The following is a 19,210-nucleotide window of genomic DNA, read 5'->3' as shown; positions in this document are numbered from 1 at the left end:
GCCTCCCGGGAGGCAGAGGGCAGCCCAGCACCGCGCAGGAACACGGCCATCAGGCCCCAGAGCAGGCTGTGTCCCTCAGGGTGTTGGGTAAGGGAGAACCGTGAAGGAGGCTGTCGGCTCGGCTGGAACGTGTGGGTACGGTGCGAGGAGGACGTCGTATCGCGTGTGGTAATTGCGCTGTGGTTGTGCGGGACAACGAGACTGTCCTGGGAGACGCCTGCGTGCAGACATGACGTGTCCTCACAAGAGCGAGGACAGGAGCGGAGGCAAACGTGGCCCAGCGGCCTTGCGCAGCAGCAAGGGGCAGGGAGCGTCCTCAGCTGCGCGGACGGCTTCGGGAAACCATCTACGCGGAGCCCTCGCGGAGGGGGGCGCCCCCCTAGAGAGGCCGACACTGAAGCCACCGGCTCTGGGGCCGCACGCTCCTCATGGGCCCAGACGCCGCTTCCAGACTCAAGTGAAGACGCGGACCCTGGGGAGAGATCCCTCGTGCTACAAATGTGGCAACACCGTCTTTATTTAGAGTAAGATGTGTTAACATCCAGCATGACAAGATTTGTACAAAGTTCACAATTTAGAAATGAAGTATCACCGCAACTCGTGATTCCACACGTTCATAGCAAAATGAAAGTGTCGACAAACCCATGCCGCATAGTACAAAAATAAATCAAACTTCAGTTCCACAGAGAGCACAATAAATATTTATACAAAATTCTGTCTTCATAAACGGTTACTTAAATTAACTCAGAAATGAATACGAACAAGAAGTTATAATAAATAAACTCTGATGACTCACAATAATTCTGTATGAAAGGTCAGTATTCTAATATGTGACACTTTGTGATCCCTATATAATAGTCACAGATAACTCTTGATTGGCTATTATGTACCAACGTTAGATGAGCAGCAGATTTGTGCTTAAAACCCCTTTCCATTGTACATAGGTGATAACGAGAAGAATCCAGAACTGATACTAGCTATTACTCTACTAAAAGCATTACTATATTGGCAGAGAAGCTGCGGACACATCGCGGCAGGGAAACGCATTCGCCCACACGAACGGCAGGGCCCCCCCGAGAGCCCAGGGCCCCGACGGTGTATATGGCATCGGGTGACCGAGAAGCACCTCGCTTCAGCTCTCGAAAAGGCGATTCTGAGCACGGCAGCCACAACTAATCGCACAACAGAAAGAGGGCGCTCTCCAGGGCGGGCGCTGCAGGGCCCCGGGAGGTCCGTCATCTTTCCCAGCTCGTTAGTAACGTCCTCGCGGAAAACTGTGAGCGTTTGTACAGTGGACAGTATAAAGTGCCGCTGGGGGTGTACATATATTTATACACATATATATACCGAGGTTGAGTATTGTATCAGTATTTGCTGTGAGATCCCTGTAATCTCCCTTAGCAACATCGTCGGGTCAGCCGTGAGGGCTCCTGTCATCTTTCCAGGGCCGGCCTCGCGAGGCTGCTGACCCCGGGAATTGCACACCTCCGTACGGATATATAGGACAAGGTAAGTGCAAATAGTCGACTGGCACGTTGTGGGGACAATGACCCTGTAAGTCCTGTTCTGCTAAAAATATTTTTTTTTTTTATTTTTACAAAACCCATCTTTTTTTTTTTTCATAACAAAATTTTAAAGTACTTCTGTACTTCCTGCATAACATCAAGACATGGAGGGAAGAGATGCCGTTACATGTAACTCAAGTCAACACCAGAAGACACAACACGCCGTCCTAGGGACTACTCGGAAGGGGAGGGCGCAGCAATCAAAAGTGGTCTTATGCATACATATAGTGCAGTCATTGGAAGAAAACAATCAAATCTCCAAGTATAAGCAAGTCTAGGATGATCTAGTGTAAAGCAAAAAAGTGCTGACGCATAGGTAATTACTCTTAAAATCTGATTGCATTCGTTCTTAGAATAGGTCGTGACAAATCAAAGAGCAAGGCTCTGCAAAGGCCCTGTGGTCGCCGGGTCTCCAGGGGAAGGTGGAACAGAAAGGCCTGTGTGCGGGCACTCGGCGTCGGGCGTCCCCGCTGAGCTGCGCTCCGCCGCCCAGCAGAAAGCGCCCCGCGGTAGGACTCCCGCCTCATTTGCCTTATTCCCCGAATGTGAAGTCATAGTAACAGCAACAACGACAGTAATAATTTCTAAAGGTGGAAAGAGGGGAAATAAATACTCTGAAATTATCTCTGAACTTAAATTAGAGCACACAGGTTCTGTGAGACAGACGCCATTGCAAGGACAGACGCTTCAGAGGGGCACACAGCTCTCGGGGAGATAAGGGGAGGTTGCTCCAAAGTCTACTGACACTGGAAAGGGAAATCTTCGCGCTGTCCACCTCTCATAAGCCCCTGTCTTAACTGCAGTTCCCAGAGGCACACCATGTAATGCTCAGGAGTTAATTTAAAAGTGCTGTTTAAGCTGCTTTGAATCTTCTGCCAAGTTTCCATGGCTTGATGTTGTCTTACAATAAATTACTTATCTCATTTCTTACAGTTAATCCATATGCCATTTCCTTGGAATGCAAAAAACCTCATTTATTGCCCCCACCATACACCATCCTCCTAAAACAAACAAACAAAAAAATCACATAATATTTCCAAGCATTGTTCAAAAATAAAGCATTTTTTTGCAACCAATTCTTGCTATGAAACAATATGCACACAAAATGTTATTTCTTAAATTCCATAAAATCCTCCAACATGAGGCAAAATGATAATGTCTAAAAAGTGGCTGCGGGGTCACCACATGATCATTCAAAGCTGGGTTGTTTTTTTTTTTGTTTTTTGTTTTTTGTTTTTTTTGTCCATTTCAGTTCAAAATACTAAAACATTTAATCACTAAAGCATTAAAAAGAATTTACACTCTATTTATTTTGATCCGCTTACCTCTTCAGAAATATATATACCCCCAAATGTGCATACATTAGCAGCTATAAACATTACATGGCATATCACACTATGTCAGCTTATATGAAAACGTACAAAATGTGAATGTATTGAAAACTATTCTGCAGGTACTATCTTTAAAGCAAGACATAAAATCATTATGAAGTCTTGTAAGCGTCACACTGTTTCAAACAGAAATAAATATAGAACACTTTCTGGTGAATCACAGCAGCAAAGAACAACAGGTCTCCTTTTAAACAACATCCCGTCACCTACAGCAGCTGCTCAGACCTGAATTCCTCTTACAGCTTGCTTTATATTTTCCAGTAGGGCTTTATTTTCTGGGCTCTGATAACGATCTTGATTTGTATACATGTCCGTCAAAGTAGTCACGTATGCATCAAAATTTTGTTCATTGATTGGATCCTACGAGATATTAAATAGTAGTTCATACACAACTTTTACTTTCTTAATAGGATATTCACATCAGCATAAAATAGTATCATAGCATAGGGCCGCCGTCTTTTCGCTACTTAAAAGGCCTACTCAGAGCGTAAGGACTTAACCTTACGGGGAGTGCAGGATCTGCCCCACCGGTGCTTCTAGCCGCTAGCGCTACGGTTTTGGGGGCGGTGAGCGCAGACATCCAAAGTGTGGAGAACCATGAGCTTAGGCACAGAAGCAGACAGCGACTGCCTGTACGCCCGCCCTCAGTCACTTACCATGTGCGGCAGCTGGATGTTGGCTAGGCTGTGGATCAGGGACTGGCTCAGGTTGGCCAGCTCGTGCAGGAGAGACTCATTCTGCTGCTCGATTACTTTGTTCTCCTCTTCAATGGTCTTCAGGCTGCTCTCCATCGTGGTGATCTAGAAGGCACAAATTTGTGTGCCATGTAACAGGAGGGCGGGCCGTGGGGTGCGTGTGCCCCCACAGCGGCAGGCCTCGGCAGCCCGCCACCCAGAGGAAGCTTCCCCCGGAAAGGCTTCGACGGTAAGAAGCGGTCGTTTTAAGGGTCCCGTTCTTAACGCTTTTGATGCATTACCCTCGAAAATTTGCTAACTCGGCTACCGCAGCTTGTCTTTCCGGGGAGGGGCCGATGGGCTGGGCCGGCTTTTATTCTACGTTTTCACAGCTCTGTCCTCAGGCAGGACTATCACCGAGGACCTCTCCCACGAGGACGTCTCCAGCGACTACTCTGACCCCAACAACGCTGGGGCCAGCTCGTCCGGTTCAGCCTGAATCTAATTCTGCCCCCGGTTAAGTCCTAAACTGTAAAGTTACTCGTGAGGCAGGTGGCTGTCTGGTCCACAGGTGGCAGTGGGCCCTCGTCCACCTTCACGGGCGATCGCTGCCCCCTCCCCCCGGGGGGTACGCAGTAGGCGTTCTCCGCATCTGCAGGTGGAGACATGACCACCTTCCTGGACTACCTGAGGCCTACCGGGCTTCTCTTAAATGAGAGGCTCAGGGGCCTTAGCGCCCCCCGGCCCCGCCTCCAGCCCACAGCCAGCGCTCACTGACCCAGCCCGAGCCGCCCCCACCCGCCTGGGCTGCTGGGCGTGCACGCAGCCCGGGCGAGGCAGGCAGGGCGCGCGGGCGACCCAGGGCACAGTTAGGGCCCAGGAAAACGGGCACCTGAACCCGGTTCTTCACGGGGAAGCCGCCTTCGCCCCTGAGTTACTTGCACCGCCCCTCAAAACTCTGCCCCCCCGTTCCTCACGGAGCCCTTCCCTGCTCCCGTTAGCCTGCCTGCTGCTTCCTCGGAGAGCCAAGACCCGGGGCCTAAGGGGGGCCGCGGGCCGCAGCGGCGCGGGGGTACACGGGAGGGCTCCGGAAAACACCCACCCACGAGGCTCTCCTGCAGGGATGCGCACCGTGTTCCCACAAGACCTCGGTTACTCCTGCACCGCTCATCAGCTCGGGCCCAAACTCAAGTGACCCGCCCCGGAAACACGTGGAGTTGGCCGCAGGGCAGGCTGCTGAGCAAAAGCAGGCCCCAGCCCCGCCCACCTGCCCCAGCCACGCCCCCTGTCCCAGCCCAACTTCCCGTCCAGCCCCGCCCTCCTGCCCCAGCCCCGCCTAGCTGCCCCAGCCCCGCCCTCCTGCCCCAGCCCCAACTTCCTGCCCCCGCCCCACTCTTCTGCCCCAGCCCCGCCCCCTGCCCAGCCCCGCCCACCTGCCCCAGCCCCAACTTCCTGCCCCCCCGCCCCACTCTCCTGCCAGGCCCCGCCCCCTGCCCCGCCCCGCCCTCCTGCCCCCGCCCCGCCCTCCTGCCCCAGCCCCGCCCCCCTGCCCCAGCTGTCTGAGGGTGGGGCTCTCCCCTGCTCTGGGAGGGGCTGTGGAAGAGAAGGAGGCGGAAGCGGAGACCTCTCCAGTCCGTCCTGGAGCCAGTAGGGAAGCGGCCGTTGTGGCAAAGCCCAGCGGAAGAAAGGCCAGAGGTAACTCTGGTAGAAGGGGCCTACAAACCAAGAGGCCTGCACTGGTGGGGGTTCCAGGACTGGGGGTTTGGGCAGCCGGCCAGCAGCCTGGTTCTGCTGCCCATGAGCCATGTGGTCTTGGTCCCCTCCCTGTCCTCAGCTTGGGGACAAGGACACAGGTGTCCCTATCTGACAAGCACATCCTCTCTAAATGCTTGGGGAGCATCCAGTCACTGTGGCAGAGCTGGGAGGCGCCGGGAAGGCCTGTGTGTGTGCATTCAAAATCTAGACAAGACTTGAGTGAAAAATGAGATTTATAAGCAAACTAGACGTAGCTAAGAATCACTGATTTGAGAATATTAGAAACATATGTAAGTCTTCATACTGTTCTGGCCATTTCAAATGGAGAGACCGACACTTTCGGTCTCCAGTTCTGGACCTGGGACCCGGGGAGAGGCTGGGGCCAGACCCGCCACCCAGAAAATGATCGGAAGCAGCAGAATCTCTTTCCACGCTGAAGACTTGCACGCAGCCCCAGCGTATGAACAGGCGAGGCAGCACTGGGCCCAGAGCCGCGGGCTCGGTCCCTGCCTCTCCGAGTCACCTGGGCAGGGCCTCAGGCCTGGATTTGCTGGGTCGGGGAGAACAGCAGGGAACGGACCATCTCAGTGGTTCGTCCACTCAGACTGCTGGGCTGTGTCCCCTGTGGTGTCTCTGTGCGGCCTGGTGGCCCCGGGAATGCTTGCCTTTACCTCTGGTCACTGATAGGGAGTGAGGGTGCCAGGGGTCATGGGAAACCCAGGGGCAGGACCACCAACCTTCTGGCACTTTCCAAGACAAGGTTGGGAGGCTAACTGTGCCATGGCCAAAATTTAGAAGGCAGAGGCACTCAGGGGCTGCTGGGTAGCGGGGCTCTTGTGGCCACAGCCTCATTTGTCCCTGAGCGCCGACTGGGGGCGGGAAGCTGCCAGGAATGAGCACGTATGCCTTCCTCCTGAGGGACACCAGGTCCGGGCTGCTCCCGGGCTGCTGAGTGCTGTCTCCGTGGCCGACTGACCGTGTCATCATTCAGCTGACCTGCCCTGCACCCTCCAGCCCCGGAAACCATGGGCTCACGGACCCTGGCTCAGCGTGCTGCAGTCCCTTGAAGACACCGGGCTTGCATTCCAGAGACGAGGAGCCACCGAGGGACAGCAGCCAGGTCAGTGGGATACATGTCAACCCTTAAATTCACTTTTGACGCTGGAGGCACATGGACGCCTCCAGGAGCACACTTTCCCACGGGATGTCGGAAAGCCCCAGGTGGGCAGTGGCAATCCACACGGGGACAAAAGGACCAGCGAGGGGTGAGACGAATGTGTGCACAGGGGCCTGTCTCTGCTCCGGATGTGCGGGGCTGCTGGGAAGTTCGGGTCTGGGGGCGCCCAGCGCCTGGCCCTCGTCCCTGCACTGGCTCCTGCTGCTGGGCCCCATTTCCAGCGTGTGAGGGCTCGGCCCCTCGAGCAGACACACGGGAAAGCTGTGTTTCCACCGCAGGGCCGGCCGGGCACGGAGGTGGGCAGGAAGGAGGCCTTCCAGCGGGACACGAGTGCGTTTTGTCAGAATGTGGCCCGGCCGGCTGCGGCTCACCACCCAGGACGGGTGGGGGGTTCTGAGTCCTCAGGATTACGAGCGCGAGCTGGGTCGATCAGTGTTCAGGCTTCCACCCGTGGGAGCAGAATACAAGTCCGGGAAGGTGCTTTCATTGGACCCAGTGAAACAAGTCACTGCAGGTGTGCGGGCTCACCGGGGCCCCTGTGGCCCTAAGTCCTCCTGGGGCCCTCACCTGCTTTGGGCCTCTGACCTGGGGCCGGGCACGGCCCTGCATGCGGATTGGTGCTAAGCACAACGCCCAGCTGGTAACCAGAGCGAGCCCTGGCGAGGCTGCCGTGGGCCAGCAGGCTGGCGTGGAAACGGCTCAACAGAACAGTCGCGCCGGAGAGAGGACGCCCCCGCTTTGCGCTTCCTTCCCACTCAGGGGCACCCGTGGGGTCCCCCTGGGCGCTCCGGTGGGGACACAGCCTCCCTGGAGGTGCGATGCCGCCACGGACGGAGCCAGCCCACTGCACAGCAGAGCTGTGACCCCTACCCGATGTGCCACAGGCCCGCTCTGTGGGCGGCCAGGAGAGGTCCGCGGGGGGAGGGCGTGCAGCCCTGGCTTCCTCCAGGATGGACGTGCCTCGCTGCAGCTGTGACGGCAGCACCCACATGTGCTCCCAGAGAGGAGGCAGGGCGCCTGGGGTGCCGCGTGGGTGCCGCGTGGACTCGGGGACGGGGCTCGGAGCTGCCGCGGACGGGCCATTGGCCTCGGCTCAGCCAGTCATGTGTAACGGGACAGTGATGACACTTACCCCGTGGACACTGTGCGTGCAGTGGGACTATACACCACGGCCCCTGCGGCCAGGTATCCAGTAGGTGCTCAATAATGGCTGCTCCTTCCTTCCTTCCTGACACTGGGCACCTGGGCCTAGGACCCCGTGAACGGGCAGCCTCCCTCCCTCCCTCCCTCCTTGCACTGGGTACCTGGGCCTGGGGCCCCACGAACGGGCGGCCTTCCATAAGACCCTGGGGCCAGGCTGCTCCTCTCCGGGAATTATGCTGTCTCCCTAGGTAACACAGTGACCACAGGACATTAGGGCCTGCCGTGTCTCGGGAGGAAAGCAGCTCATGTGCAGGAACGGGAGACCCTCCGGGCAGGACTGCTCGCCAAGGGCATTTCACTCAAGTGTGTGTTGGGGCAGGAAGCAGGGGGCTGGCGGTCACTGTGCACCAAGGGTTCAGCCACCAAAACAGCCCACATCAGCAATCAGGACATGGGATGAAAATGGGGTGGCATATAGGGGAAGGGGAGCATGTGACCTCGGCCCAAGCACTGACGCGTCCCCGGAGCCCCAAGGCTGAGCGCTGGCCTGTCCCTAAGCCCAAGAGCTGGCACGTCCCCGGGTCCCCGGGTCCCCGGCCCGAGCGCACACGGTGGCTAAAATTGAGGGCTTCAAAAACTGTTACCTGAGTCCTGAGTTTGATCATATCGGCTTCCATCTGGGAGTTGGACTCGTTGAGCTCCTTGATCTCTTCATCCAACTGCTTGATTTCTTCATCGTTTTCTATGCCTGTAAGGACAGAACTGCGCTCAAGCATCGTGCGTGTAGACACAGCCACCATTTTGAGTTTTCTGTGCTCTTTTTGTTTGGAACTGGGTTTTCTGGAAGAAGAGACTCTTGGGTTTATAGAATAGCCCAGTTTGCATGTTCTTCCAGCCCTACAACCGAGGCACACAGACCCCTCTCCACCGTGAGGGGGCCCCTAGGGGACAACCGCCCAGGGCCCCACTGCCCTGTCTCCGTCCTGGAGGTGGGCTCACCCCCCTCAGCCCATTTTCAGTCTCTCCCTTGTCACACCATGGACACATCCGAAAATGAGACCAACAGCGTCCCTGCCCTCGCCAGGCCCTGCAGAGCCGCTGACATGTGACCACACCTGCGGCCCGAGTGCCCGGGGCCCCCTCCCGCCAAGACTCGTGGCGGCTGAGGGGGACTGCGGGGGTCGTCCCCAAAGGGCTCTCTGCACACGGGCCACGTAACTGACACAAACGAGAAAATGCTAGAAAGCATGCATCTGCTGCTGGGACTGCTGCGGCTGCGGGGCGATGGGGAGTATAGGCTGCACCAGCCCCCCGCCCCGCCCTGGGTGCCCTGGGACCGACCGCCAGCTCTGGCCTCGTGGGGCGCCGGGGCCAAGTTTCTAGCTCAGTTGGCTGCTTGCTGGCAGTAGAAGGCGCCAGGGCGGAAAGATCCAGACCCTTTTTCGTTCTGGCCTGTGGGTCTTTTAAGGCTGAATGTAGTCAAGGGAAGAATGGTAGGAGTTCCACAGAGACCCTCACCCTTGACAGCCCAGGACTCGGGATCGCCATCCCGTGGTCACATAGCTCAGCAGTGGAGGCTGACTTAACGCTTGGACAAGGCGTGCAGCCCAGGCCTCAGGGCCAGAATAGACGCCCTTCTCCAGTCTGCAGACAGAAGGGGGGGCGGCCACCCTGGGAGGGAAGGCCCGGGACACCTGGGGCCCTGGCCCACCCGGCCTCCCCACCAACGCGTCCGAAAGACAAAGACAGAGCGGTGGGATCCATGGTGTTGGGTCTCAGTTGTTGATTTTAGTGAAATGGAAAAGAAAATGGACATCGGAACAGTAGGCGATCTTCCTGAGGTGAACCACACGCGCACGTCTTGGGGGAGACGCGGCCTTTCCTCTGTACAGCAGAGAGAACACGCATGTTCAGCTTGATTTCTGGGTCCACCACCCTTCCTTTCCAGTCTCCTCCACAGACCCACCCCGGGGGCTAAATTGCAAACAAGCAGATCTTGAACATGTGGAGCTCCCCCCGCCCCCCCCCCCCCCCCCCCCGGAGGGACCAGCTGTGGCCTGCTGACCCCAAGGCTGGGTCTCGTGGCCCTGGCTCCACCATAGAGGCCTCAGCATGTGTCCCCAGCCATGTCTTACAGGGTCCGGAACGTCACCAGCAAAGCCTCCCTGCTCGCCATCCCACGTATCTCCCAAAGCTGTTCACGGGTCCAAGAGGAAATCCTTCCAGCGATTTGAGCTGTTACATTTCCCCCCTTTTTTATCTGTGACCAGGCTTCCTTGGCAACTCTCTCAGCCGGGGTAGGCTGATTGAGTCACCGCATGTGGTCCTGAGCACACAGGAGGGCTCAGCCCAGGGGTGGCTGATGACATTATTGTTTCTGGGGACGTTCGGATGCGCCTGGAGATAAGAACACGGGTGCGTAAGAATCCTGATTTGTAAAGCAGCTAGACCGTGAAGCAGTCTATCCGCTAACACGGATTGGCCACGCCAGCAGCCCAGGTGCGCGGAGAACATCTCTCACACAAACGGACCTGGGGACCTGTGTACCGACGGCCCTTCCAGCCTGTGTCTGAGCTGGTGGATTTCCAAAATGAATTTCGGTTCAGGTTTCTGAGCAAGTGCTTCGTGTGATACCTTCTGCGGTTTTTTAGGTCTGAACAAACTTAAAACTTGGCTTTTTCGGGCTGTATGTGATGTTTCTGTGGATCCAAACACTGCATCAGCATGAGTGTGGTCTCGTTTCTAAGAGGCACGGGGAACCTTCCTGTTTTGTCCCGACCCCTGAGGGACCCCTGAGGTCTGTCTCATCCAGATTCAGGTGACTTCTGAAAGACACTGTTATTCACGGCGAAGCCTTCTCTCTGGTGCTCGCAGGGAAGGGGGCGGCTCCCCGAGTCCCTCTGATAACAGCTCTCCGTCCTGTGTGCACCGTGCAAAGGAAGAGCCATCAGCGAACAAAACAACTGGTTTCTCTTACACGTCAAATGAAAGGTCTAGGTTTTTATTTATGTGTGGTGGCTAAAAGTGTGGAAGGCTAGACCTGACCGTGTTTCGCGGTGGAGCCTGTGCGGGAAGGCTGGTGTAGCTCTTCTTGGGGACCCGTCCTGCGTGGACCCTCAGAACTGTTTGGTCACGACGTCTGACTCTGGATAATTCTTGATAAGAAAAGGATGCTCTGCGCACCTGCCTGTTCCCAGCGTCAGCGTGGCACGTTTCTGCTGATGGTGTCGGAGTGGAATTGTGACCGAAACAACTCATCTGAGGTCAGGCGGGTTGAAGATGACCGCGCTGTCACAACGCCCAGAGGACTGTGGGGAAAATCGCACTGGCTTGTTGGAGGCGATGTCAGCGGTAGCCAAAATAAGCTGAAGTTCGTAAAACCCCCCGACGTGTCGACATCTTTCTCGTGGGGCTGCCTTCTAGCAAATGAAAGCTTAGAACAGTTTTGAGAAAGCTCTGAGAAGAGAACGTGGTCTCTGGAAAACGGGTGACATCTTGGGGGCCCTTTTACTGGTTTGAGTTTTTACGAAAGAGTGTCCAGCATTTCCTACTTTCTACTTAACTTTCCTGGGACAGCCGCAGTGACCACACGACCTGAGATATTTCCCGGACACTGGACGCATTTCTGACCCACCCCGCTGAGGGGTTTGAGAAGCCACGGCTGTAGAGCCTGGAATTTGAAACGTGACAAACCCGGGACCTAAATCCGTATCTTCCCACGGAAGAGTTTGGTGATGAGTAATTTTCGTAGTCCTAAACTTCAAACTCCTCCATTGCAAAAATGGTCCCTCTCTGACACAGTGGTTGTTAAGAGATGAATTAATCTATAAAAGACGCGGGAGTCAGACTCGAGCGGCGGGGGGGGCTAAAGGAAGCGGCTGGATAGCAAGTGTTCCTTGAGAAGCCAGCGTGGGTCTCTGTGGTCACCTGTCTTCAGTGAAAAGTGACAGAGACTGGTTTTTCCTGCTGACCTTGCTGCAAGCTGACAAATAATCGGAGGGAAAAGGAAGAGTGAAAATACTGTATGTGGCCTAGCACGGGGGGCTTCAGAGTTCTGCTGAACTGAAGAATTAAAAGCAAAAATTCCTTTTTATAAGTCTTAACTTGGTCCTCTAAATGTTTTATTTTAAGTTCAGTTTCCAAAGATACGTATTTTCAAAATTGTATGCTGTGGAGCGCTTTAAATAATGTCCATCAGAGCCTTGGACCAAAGAGTTTAGTCCATAAGATTTACGAGCGACTTGCACTGCACGGACCAAGCGGCAACTCAGGCGTCATCACCAGAGCGGCCTGCGGGTCAGATCCACTTTCTGACAGAAGCCATATCATTTCACGTCCAGTAAAAATACAGCAGGCGGCCCTGTGCTGACCTTCCCATCTCTGAGTTTTCTTCTAGGAGCGCGGGATTCACGGACGGACGACCGTTAGTGTGTCTGTGAAACAGGGTGCCTGCCGCATCTGTCCTATGCGCTTGGCCGGCCTCCCGTGTGCCTGGGAGGTTCCCCCGCAGCCCAGCATCCCGGCCGCCCCTATAGCGGACATTCACCTGTGAGGGTGGCAGGGACAGAGTGGGGGGAAGGTGGACGGGATCTCAGTCCCTTGGGCTCAGGAGAGAGTCCAGAGAATTCCAGCGTCTGGAAACAAATTTCCTCAAGCTCTCCCCATACGCCTGCCCCTAGGACACCCCCGAGGCCCCAGGTCATGGTGCGGTGCCCGCTTCTGGAGACGGGAGAGAGCGACTGGGGTGCAGCGCACTTGTCTGTATCTCAGGGCAGTGGCACCTCTGCTGGGTCCTCGCCTGCAGGCAGGCTGAGTGTAAGTGTGTCAGCGCCTGCAGCGGGCAGCAGGGAGAGAGGCCCGCCCGCGGCCTCTGTGTTCGATAGATGTCACGGCCCCTTCCCGCAGCCTGACTTCTGTGACAATCCAGGGAGGAAGAAGGAGGGCTGCCTCATTTCCTTCTGTCCTTGGCAAGACGCAGACAAAGATCCAACAACAACAACAAAAGAGCAAAATCAAAGGCGGGGACAGCTGGGCTGGCGGCAGGGGTGGGGTGGGGAGTGGGGAGCTGCCTGCTGAGGGGGCAGGGGGGGCTCTGCAGAGGGGTCTGAGCAGAGGCCACACCTCCTGCTGCTTTGAAAGCCGTTCTGGGGGACAAAGAAATCATGGCGACCTTTAAGTTTGAAGAGTAAGGAGAAGGGCGGAGGGGGAGGAAGAAGAGGAAGGAAGGAAGGGGGGGGCAGGGTCCCAGATTTCAGCGCCAGAAGGGAGCTTCAAGGACACTCAGAAGAGCTCCTTTTTACTCAGGTGAACACTTGACGGAAGGTGCTGGAATCCCAACACAGGAATAGCTCAGCCAACTGAACAGTGGTCTCCTTGAGGCCTGCGCGCTCACGGAAGAGCCGGGCGTGGAGGGAGGGAAGCTTCTGGCCACGTTACCCGCGAAGGTGTTAGAGCATTGTCAGGCCAGGTTGCGCTCAAGATATTCGAGAAAAGAGACAGAGACAGACTGTTTTCCACATCTCAGCGGGGGCAACGCCGCGACCAGATCTCTGCACGTGGCAGGACGGGGGCGATCCTTGTGGAAAACGGCGTGTCCTGGCCCGTCCCCGGGCGCGGCAGCGCGTTCCCCCGTGCTTGCCCGCGGGTCAGCGGCTCAGGGTGATGCCCGACCATCCTCGCCTCACGACACAGCCTCTGCACCGAGAGGAGTGTCCCCAGGGGTCACTAAGAGGTGACTGTGGTCCTGGCACGAAGAATGTCCAGACAGATGAGAAACTCGGGCTCAGGAGGACCCGGGTCGGTCCAGCTCCCACCTCTCATGGCTGCGTGACCCGAGCCGCCGCACCCTGGCGAGAGCGCGACAGAACGCGTCCCTGCACCCGGATCCCGCCTGCCTCCCTCCGCACGGCCCCTCCTCGGGTCTGTTTTCTGTCCTTTCCTTCCCTGCACTGACCCCCAGCCCGCTGCCGCTCTGTCACCGAAGAGTGTGGACCGTCACAGGCCCGACCCACCGGCGGGGGGGCGGCTGCTTGACCCCCAGGGCGTCTGGTGAAAGGTCACGCCGAGTGTTTCCGGAAGGGTGGCGGTGGTGGTTCTTCCTGGCGGCCGGCACTGCTGTTCACGGCCGAGAGGTGTGACGGCAGCGGGCCTGGCACCTCCCGGCGGCTTCCCCACGCGGCCTCGGGCCTGCGGGTGACGGTGCGGTTCCCGAAGCTCTGGGAGGCGGCGCTTCACGTGCTCGAGCTCCGTGCCTGTGGCCCCGAGCGTGTGTCCCACAGAAGCAGGGAGGCCAGAGCCCGAGCCTTCCAGACGCACGCATCGTGACCCTGGCCGTCTTCCCGGCAGTGATGGCCGCGTGTTAAGGACCGGGTGGTGCAGGAGGCTCGAGGACGCCCCGGAGCTGCTGTCGGGACCTGGAATGAGTGGTCGGGTGACCGTGACCGTGACCGTGACCGGCGGAGGCCTCGGGGCCCTGGCCTGGCCGGCCTTCCTGCGGGGGAGGCGGCCTCAGGCAGACCCCAGCAGAGGGGGCCAGGTCCCCGGGGCCGCAGCTCCAGGGACGGGCCCAGGGACTGGGCTCATGTGGGCCCACGTCTTGCACTGCTGGCCGCTGCTCCCAGGGGCCCAACCTGACGGCGGTGCCTGCCCGGGACCCCTGCTTTGCCAGCCTCGGGGTCGGCCCTGCCCCGGCAACCCTCCTCACAGCATCCTCTGAGGAGGGGCCCTGCCCCTGCTCTCCGAAGTGGCAGTTTGCCGAGTGGTTGCAAATCCCGGGCGCCGTAATCCCTTGAGTGGTGTTCTACCAAGTCCCGCCAACACCGAGTCAGCCGTCAGGGCAGGCGCAGGTCGGAGGCTGCGAGCCCTGCTTACGTCCCAGCAACCATCGGGCTGGAGGCTCGTTCTAGGCGTGTTTCTGCTGAAAGACACCTGGATGCTCGTTGTTGGTTCGTTAGCGCTGACCTCACGGCCACCGGCACACGACAGGCGTGGGCGGGGCTCACCTAACACATGCGTCACTCGCCGCACCGCGCCTTCCCAACAGGCTCAACAACTCCGAAAATGCCCCTCTAAAAAGACTGTGAAAAGGAGCCCGTTTGCAGGATGAGCGCGGTCTTGTCCCCTCAGCCTGCAGAGCCACACTTCTCCCGCCACATCCCCAGGGGCCACACACGCGCCGCGATTTGCAACTCTGCATGAACTCGTGAATGGAGGAGGAAGCTGTGAATACTGGAGAGGCTGGGCTGCTTCCTCGCCCTCCCTCCCGTGGCACCCCTGTACTCCCGGCTCTGGCACCCAGAGGACCTTGCAGGTGGACAGTGGGCCAGCTGGGAGGCTCAGCGTGGAGGGGGCAGGAGGGCGGCTGTCCCCAACCCGGCTGCTCCAGGAGGGCCTGGGGCAGAGGCACAACGGGGTAAACTGCTGGGACTGCTGGGGACACTCCCCCTGACCCCAGACGGATGGACTGGCCTCTTAGATGCGGCCAGAACTGTCCCGCCCCGGCAGAGACGCTGCGACTGTCTCAGGCTGTGGTTACGCCAGAGGACAGAGCGGGGCCGCAGCTCCTGCCCCCCGGGCAGCCCGTGGGGTGGTTACCGTTGCTGGCCCGCTGTCGGATGGTCAACATCTGCTCTCCTGACAGCTTCGCCTTCTTCATGGCTGACGTGGCTCGCGGGCATCCCGACAAGCTGGGGACAAGACACGGGTGGCATTAGTCACGGGCCTCCGAGACCCCCAAAGCCCTGCAGAGAGAACAGTCGTGAGCCACGAGCGAGGCGTGTCGCCGAGTCATTTCGTCAGACTGGTTGCCGGCCACAGGCTTTTTGCGAATGGGAAACAAGCCAGAGCAATGGATTCCGCGTGGCCCAGTCCCCGCGCACGAGGGGGGCTGTGTCTGCCTGTGGATTCGGGGACGGTTCTGCACGGGGCCCCGGGCCAGGTTGCCACTCGCCCCCTTCACCGTGTGCCTTCTGGGGCTGCGTGGCTGTGTATGGAGCGACTGTCTGGCTTTGGAAAACTTCCTTATTACAGAAGGTGTCAAACTTACAGGAGGCCTGAATTAAGATCTGATTTTAAACGTACGAAGGCGGAAAGATCCGATAACGAGCTCACCCCCACATTCACCGTTCCGTCTCACGGCACATCGGGTCCTCCTGCACCCGTCCTGCCTCCAGTAGAGTACTGGGGGCGATCGCAGTTGTGAAAATGGAGCCCCAATATCATGATCTCACTGGAATGTTTAAAACCCCTTTGCCACTGACATCAAATGTGTGGCCTCTTTGCAAACTTCCCATCTGCCCCCTGACGTTGCTAACACTCTGTCCCCTCCGGGTGCATGTGCAGAACCGGGAATCTGGCCCCTGTGTCTGTCTGACGACCGTCTTCCCAGGCGGCTCCCTCCCTCCGTCTCTTTCTCACTATGTAAGCGTTGAGGACAATTGCATCCGACACGTTCTGTGGCCCCGAGCCTGGGCCTCCCCACCCTTGCCCCTTAGGGGCTCACTCTTACCCGCCACCGTCCGGAGGGACCGACACTGGGGGCCCCCGCACTCGTGGTTCCCCTGGCACTTTGTGTGCGGATGAAATGAAAACTGTACGTGTGTATGCACCTGTATGTCCAATATCACATATATATTACATCACGTATGTATAATGTATTTCACCCATAATTCAGGGCCAGACGGACCCTGTTCACAGCCTAGCGATGCTGTGAGGGCTTTACCTGTATCTGTGTCCATCCAACACCCGGTGACAGCGTGGCTTACGTGGTTATTAGTAATACCATGCAATGTCTGTGTTCATGTCGGAGGCTTTCTAAGTGTCTTCACACACTTTTCTCACACGTTTTCTGATGGGGATTAGCACTGTTTGGGGGAAGACGTATCCGTGTACGTCACATATTTTCACGGTCCTGCGTGGTTCACGCCGACGTCCAAGCGGTCTTTGGTCCGCTGTCTGTGAGACGTTGGTATTCGGTGCCGTGCAGAGTATTCATGAGAAATCACCACACCTGCTGCTCTTCCTGGGACCTTCCCTCCGTGAGCCGTGTTTGCTGATGGTGTTTCCAGATTTTTGGGGCATGAGCTCCCAGGGAAAATGCCTCTGGGCCCCGGATGGCATGGCGGGTGGGGGACAGGAAGGCACTGGAGGGTCCCCAGGGTTTAGTCATCTGGTGGGGGGGGCTCCATGCTGCTGCCGGGGACGAGCCTCGTGTGTGTTTGTTCCCCACTGTCTGTCACCACAGTGGCCCGTGACCGTCCTGTCACGGAGCCAGGCCCTCAGCTTGGGTCCTGCCTGTTCAGCCCACTGTGGACGGACCACCGCCCTCCGGCTTCTCCAGAGCAGTGTCCCAGCAGCCGCCTCCACCGTCTTTTCGGGGCTCCGCGTCCGATGTCGGCAAGTGCGGTTCGTCCTGCCCGTGTCCGCGTCTGCCCTGCTGCTAGAAAGCGGGCCCGGCCGGTCACCAGCCCCCGCCTCTTGCATCCCAGTGTCCTGTCCTGTCCCCGCTCAGCAGGGCTGTTCAGAGGCCAGCTTGTTGCCGGCCGAGTTTGGCGGCTCCTGGAAGCCGCTAGCACCAGTGTGGTGCCCGCTGGGTATCTCCCCACCCGAGTTCCCCTGCCCTGACGATAGGGTGGTGGGAACTAAGCCACGCGGCAGTGCGCGGGCGCAAAGCAGCGAAGGGGAAGCGTCAGCAGCGTAGACCCACCGGGCATCTCCGGGGGTGCCTAGAACGCTGCTCCCAGACCCGAACGTGCAGCGGAAGGAACACGTCCAAATTCAGACTCCTCGCCCACACTGCCTTCATCTTCCGAGGCTTCTCCTGGTTTTCAGTGACGCCAAGGGCCAGCTGGGGATGGCAGGCCACCGCCCTCAAGCCGGGAAACTGAACCGGGACTCAGCACCGCAGAGTCATCTGTTTTGCTCAGGCCCACCCACCCGCGCACGGGGACCGCATGACCTCATGGGTCAAATTTGGAAGTGTCCCGTGGCACTGAGCTGGGTGCGGGGTGGGTCCGTGGATCTGGTGGCAGCTCACGCTGGCCTCACTTTGTGGCGTGTTGACTCCTGGGGGCCCGGATGGCTGAGGACCCAGGGGAATGTCCCACGCCTGCTGCCTGCAGGGAGCGGACCCTGGGGGTCTCGGTGTGGCTCCCACGGGGCCCAGTGGGCCATCATGGGAACGCCTCTAATTACAACTGCATCGCTCTGAGTGGGGGTTTGGAAAGTCACAGAGTCTTAGTTCTGGCCGCTGTGGGGATCACTTAACTTGTTGCCCACCCAGCTTGCCGCCTCCCCCCTCCCCCAGCTCCCCCAGATGTCAGGCACAGGGACAGCACCAGGAAGCCCAGGGTGGGTCCAGGCAAATGCTTCAGAGGGAGGAGGGACATTCGGTCAGGACATCGGCCCCAAACGGACTTCCTTCAGGAGAATCTTACAGCTGAAAATAGCTAAATTAAGGGAAAGGCTCCGGAAGGTACGGCCGAAAAGACACGGGGGCAGTGAGGGTGGGTCGTGGGAGGAGGAGAATAAGAGCCTTGTGGGCAGGTGGGGTGTGCTGTCCAGAGGCCCAGAGAGCGGGGGCGGGGGGCCGAGCATTTAGGGACGGAGGACTCTCGGGGACCCGCACGCGGGGCTGTCTGTGGCTCAGAACTCGGCCCGGAGGCACACACCCAGATGCAACCGGCCTCTTTCCAGCCACGTTTTACCACCCGGACACTTGATTCACTATTTGCTGTCTCACCTTGCTGAACGGCCCTCTTCCTGTGTGACTGTCACCTGAGAGAGAGGAGATACACTCAGTAACGGGGCCTGCAGTGTGGACGGTCAATGGTCACAGCCATCCCCACCCCCGCTTCTGCTGACTCACGAGCAGGAGGCATCGTGTGGGGGGAGGGGCACCAATGTCCCCGCTGAACTGCCTACTGGGCTTCCTGGCTCTCTAGGGTTTCTAGACCACCTGCCCCCAACGTGCGGGGAGGGGGTAGGAGGCTGGTACACTGCCCACGGGAAGGCTGGCCGCCCCGGGGCAGGATGGTCACCCTGACAGGAGGGTCAACCTGGCTGGACGGTCACCCTGACAGGACGGTCACCCCGGTTGGAGGGTCACCCCGGTAGGAGGGTCACCCCGGCAGGAGGGTCACCCTGACAAGACAGTCACCCTGGCGGGAGGGTCACTGCGACGGGATGGTCACCCCAGTGGGACAGTCACCCCGGTTGGAGGGTCACCCTGGTAGGAGCATCACCCCGCAGGAGGGTCACCCCAGCAGGACGGTCACCCTGACAGGACGGTCACCCTGACAGGACAGTCACCCTGGCGGGAGGGTCACTGCGACGGGATGGTCACCCCAGCAGGACGGTCACCCTGGCTGGAGGGTCACCCCGACAGGACGGTCACCCCGGTTGGAGGGTCACCCCGGTAGGAGGGTCACCCCGGCAGGAGGGTCACCCTGACAAGACAGTCACCCTGGTGGGAGGGTCACTGCGACGGGAGGGTCACCCCAGTGGGAC

The 19,210-nt window shown here is 58.4% G+C and overlaps 1 protein-coding gene and 1 long non-coding RNA gene across 9 annotated transcripts in view; one reads left to right on the top strand and one right to left on the bottom strand.

The window, feature by feature from the left end:
• Positions 1-501: 501 nt before the first annotated feature.
• Positions 502-19,210, bottom strand: part of MYT1L (myelin transcription factor 1 like) — a 143,569-nt gene continuing 124,860 nt past the window's right edge. For 2 of the 4 annotated variants that reach the window (XM_047845245.1, XM_047845246.1), the window contains exons 17-20: positions 15,299-15,390; positions 8,350-8,453; positions 3,613-3,756; positions 502-3,316 (exon numbers count right to left, since the gene is read on the bottom strand). In XM_047845245.1, coding sequence (XP_047701201.1) covers positions 3,176-3,316; positions 3,613-3,756; positions 8,350-8,453; positions 15,299-15,390 — 481 coding nt within the window. In that variant the 3' untranslated portion in view covers positions 502-3,175. Of the gene's footprint in view, positions 3,317-3,612; positions 3,757-8,343; positions 8,454-15,298; positions 15,391-19,210 lie in introns of all 4 variants that reach the window. The other 2 variants (XM_047845248.1, XM_047845247.1) reach the window with 2 other exon arrangements.
• Positions 5,199-19,210, top strand: part of LOC125158323 (uncharacterized) — a 31,316-nt gene continuing 17,304 nt past the window's right edge. For 3 of the 5 annotated variants that reach the window (XR_007149344.1, XR_007149345.1, XR_007149343.1), the window contains exons 1-2: positions 5,227-5,325; positions 6,304-6,505. This is a non-coding gene — a long non-coding RNA (uncharacterized LOC125158323). Of the gene's footprint in view, positions 5,326-6,303; positions 6,506-19,210 lie in introns of all 5 variants that reach the window. The other 2 variants (XR_007149346.1, XR_007149347.1) reach the window with 2 other exon arrangements.

Source organism: Prionailurus viverrinus, unplaced genomic scaffold, assembly GCF_022837055.1.
Source record: "Prionailurus viverrinus isolate Anna unplaced genomic scaffold, UM_Priviv_1.0 scaffold_33, whole genome shotgun sequence".
Lineage (NCBI taxonomy): Eukaryota > Metazoa > Chordata > Mammalia > Carnivora > Felidae > Prionailurus > Prionailurus viverrinus.
The sequence above is the reverse complement of the archived record's forward strand: the minus strand, read 5'-3'. Positions and strand labels throughout refer to the sequence as shown.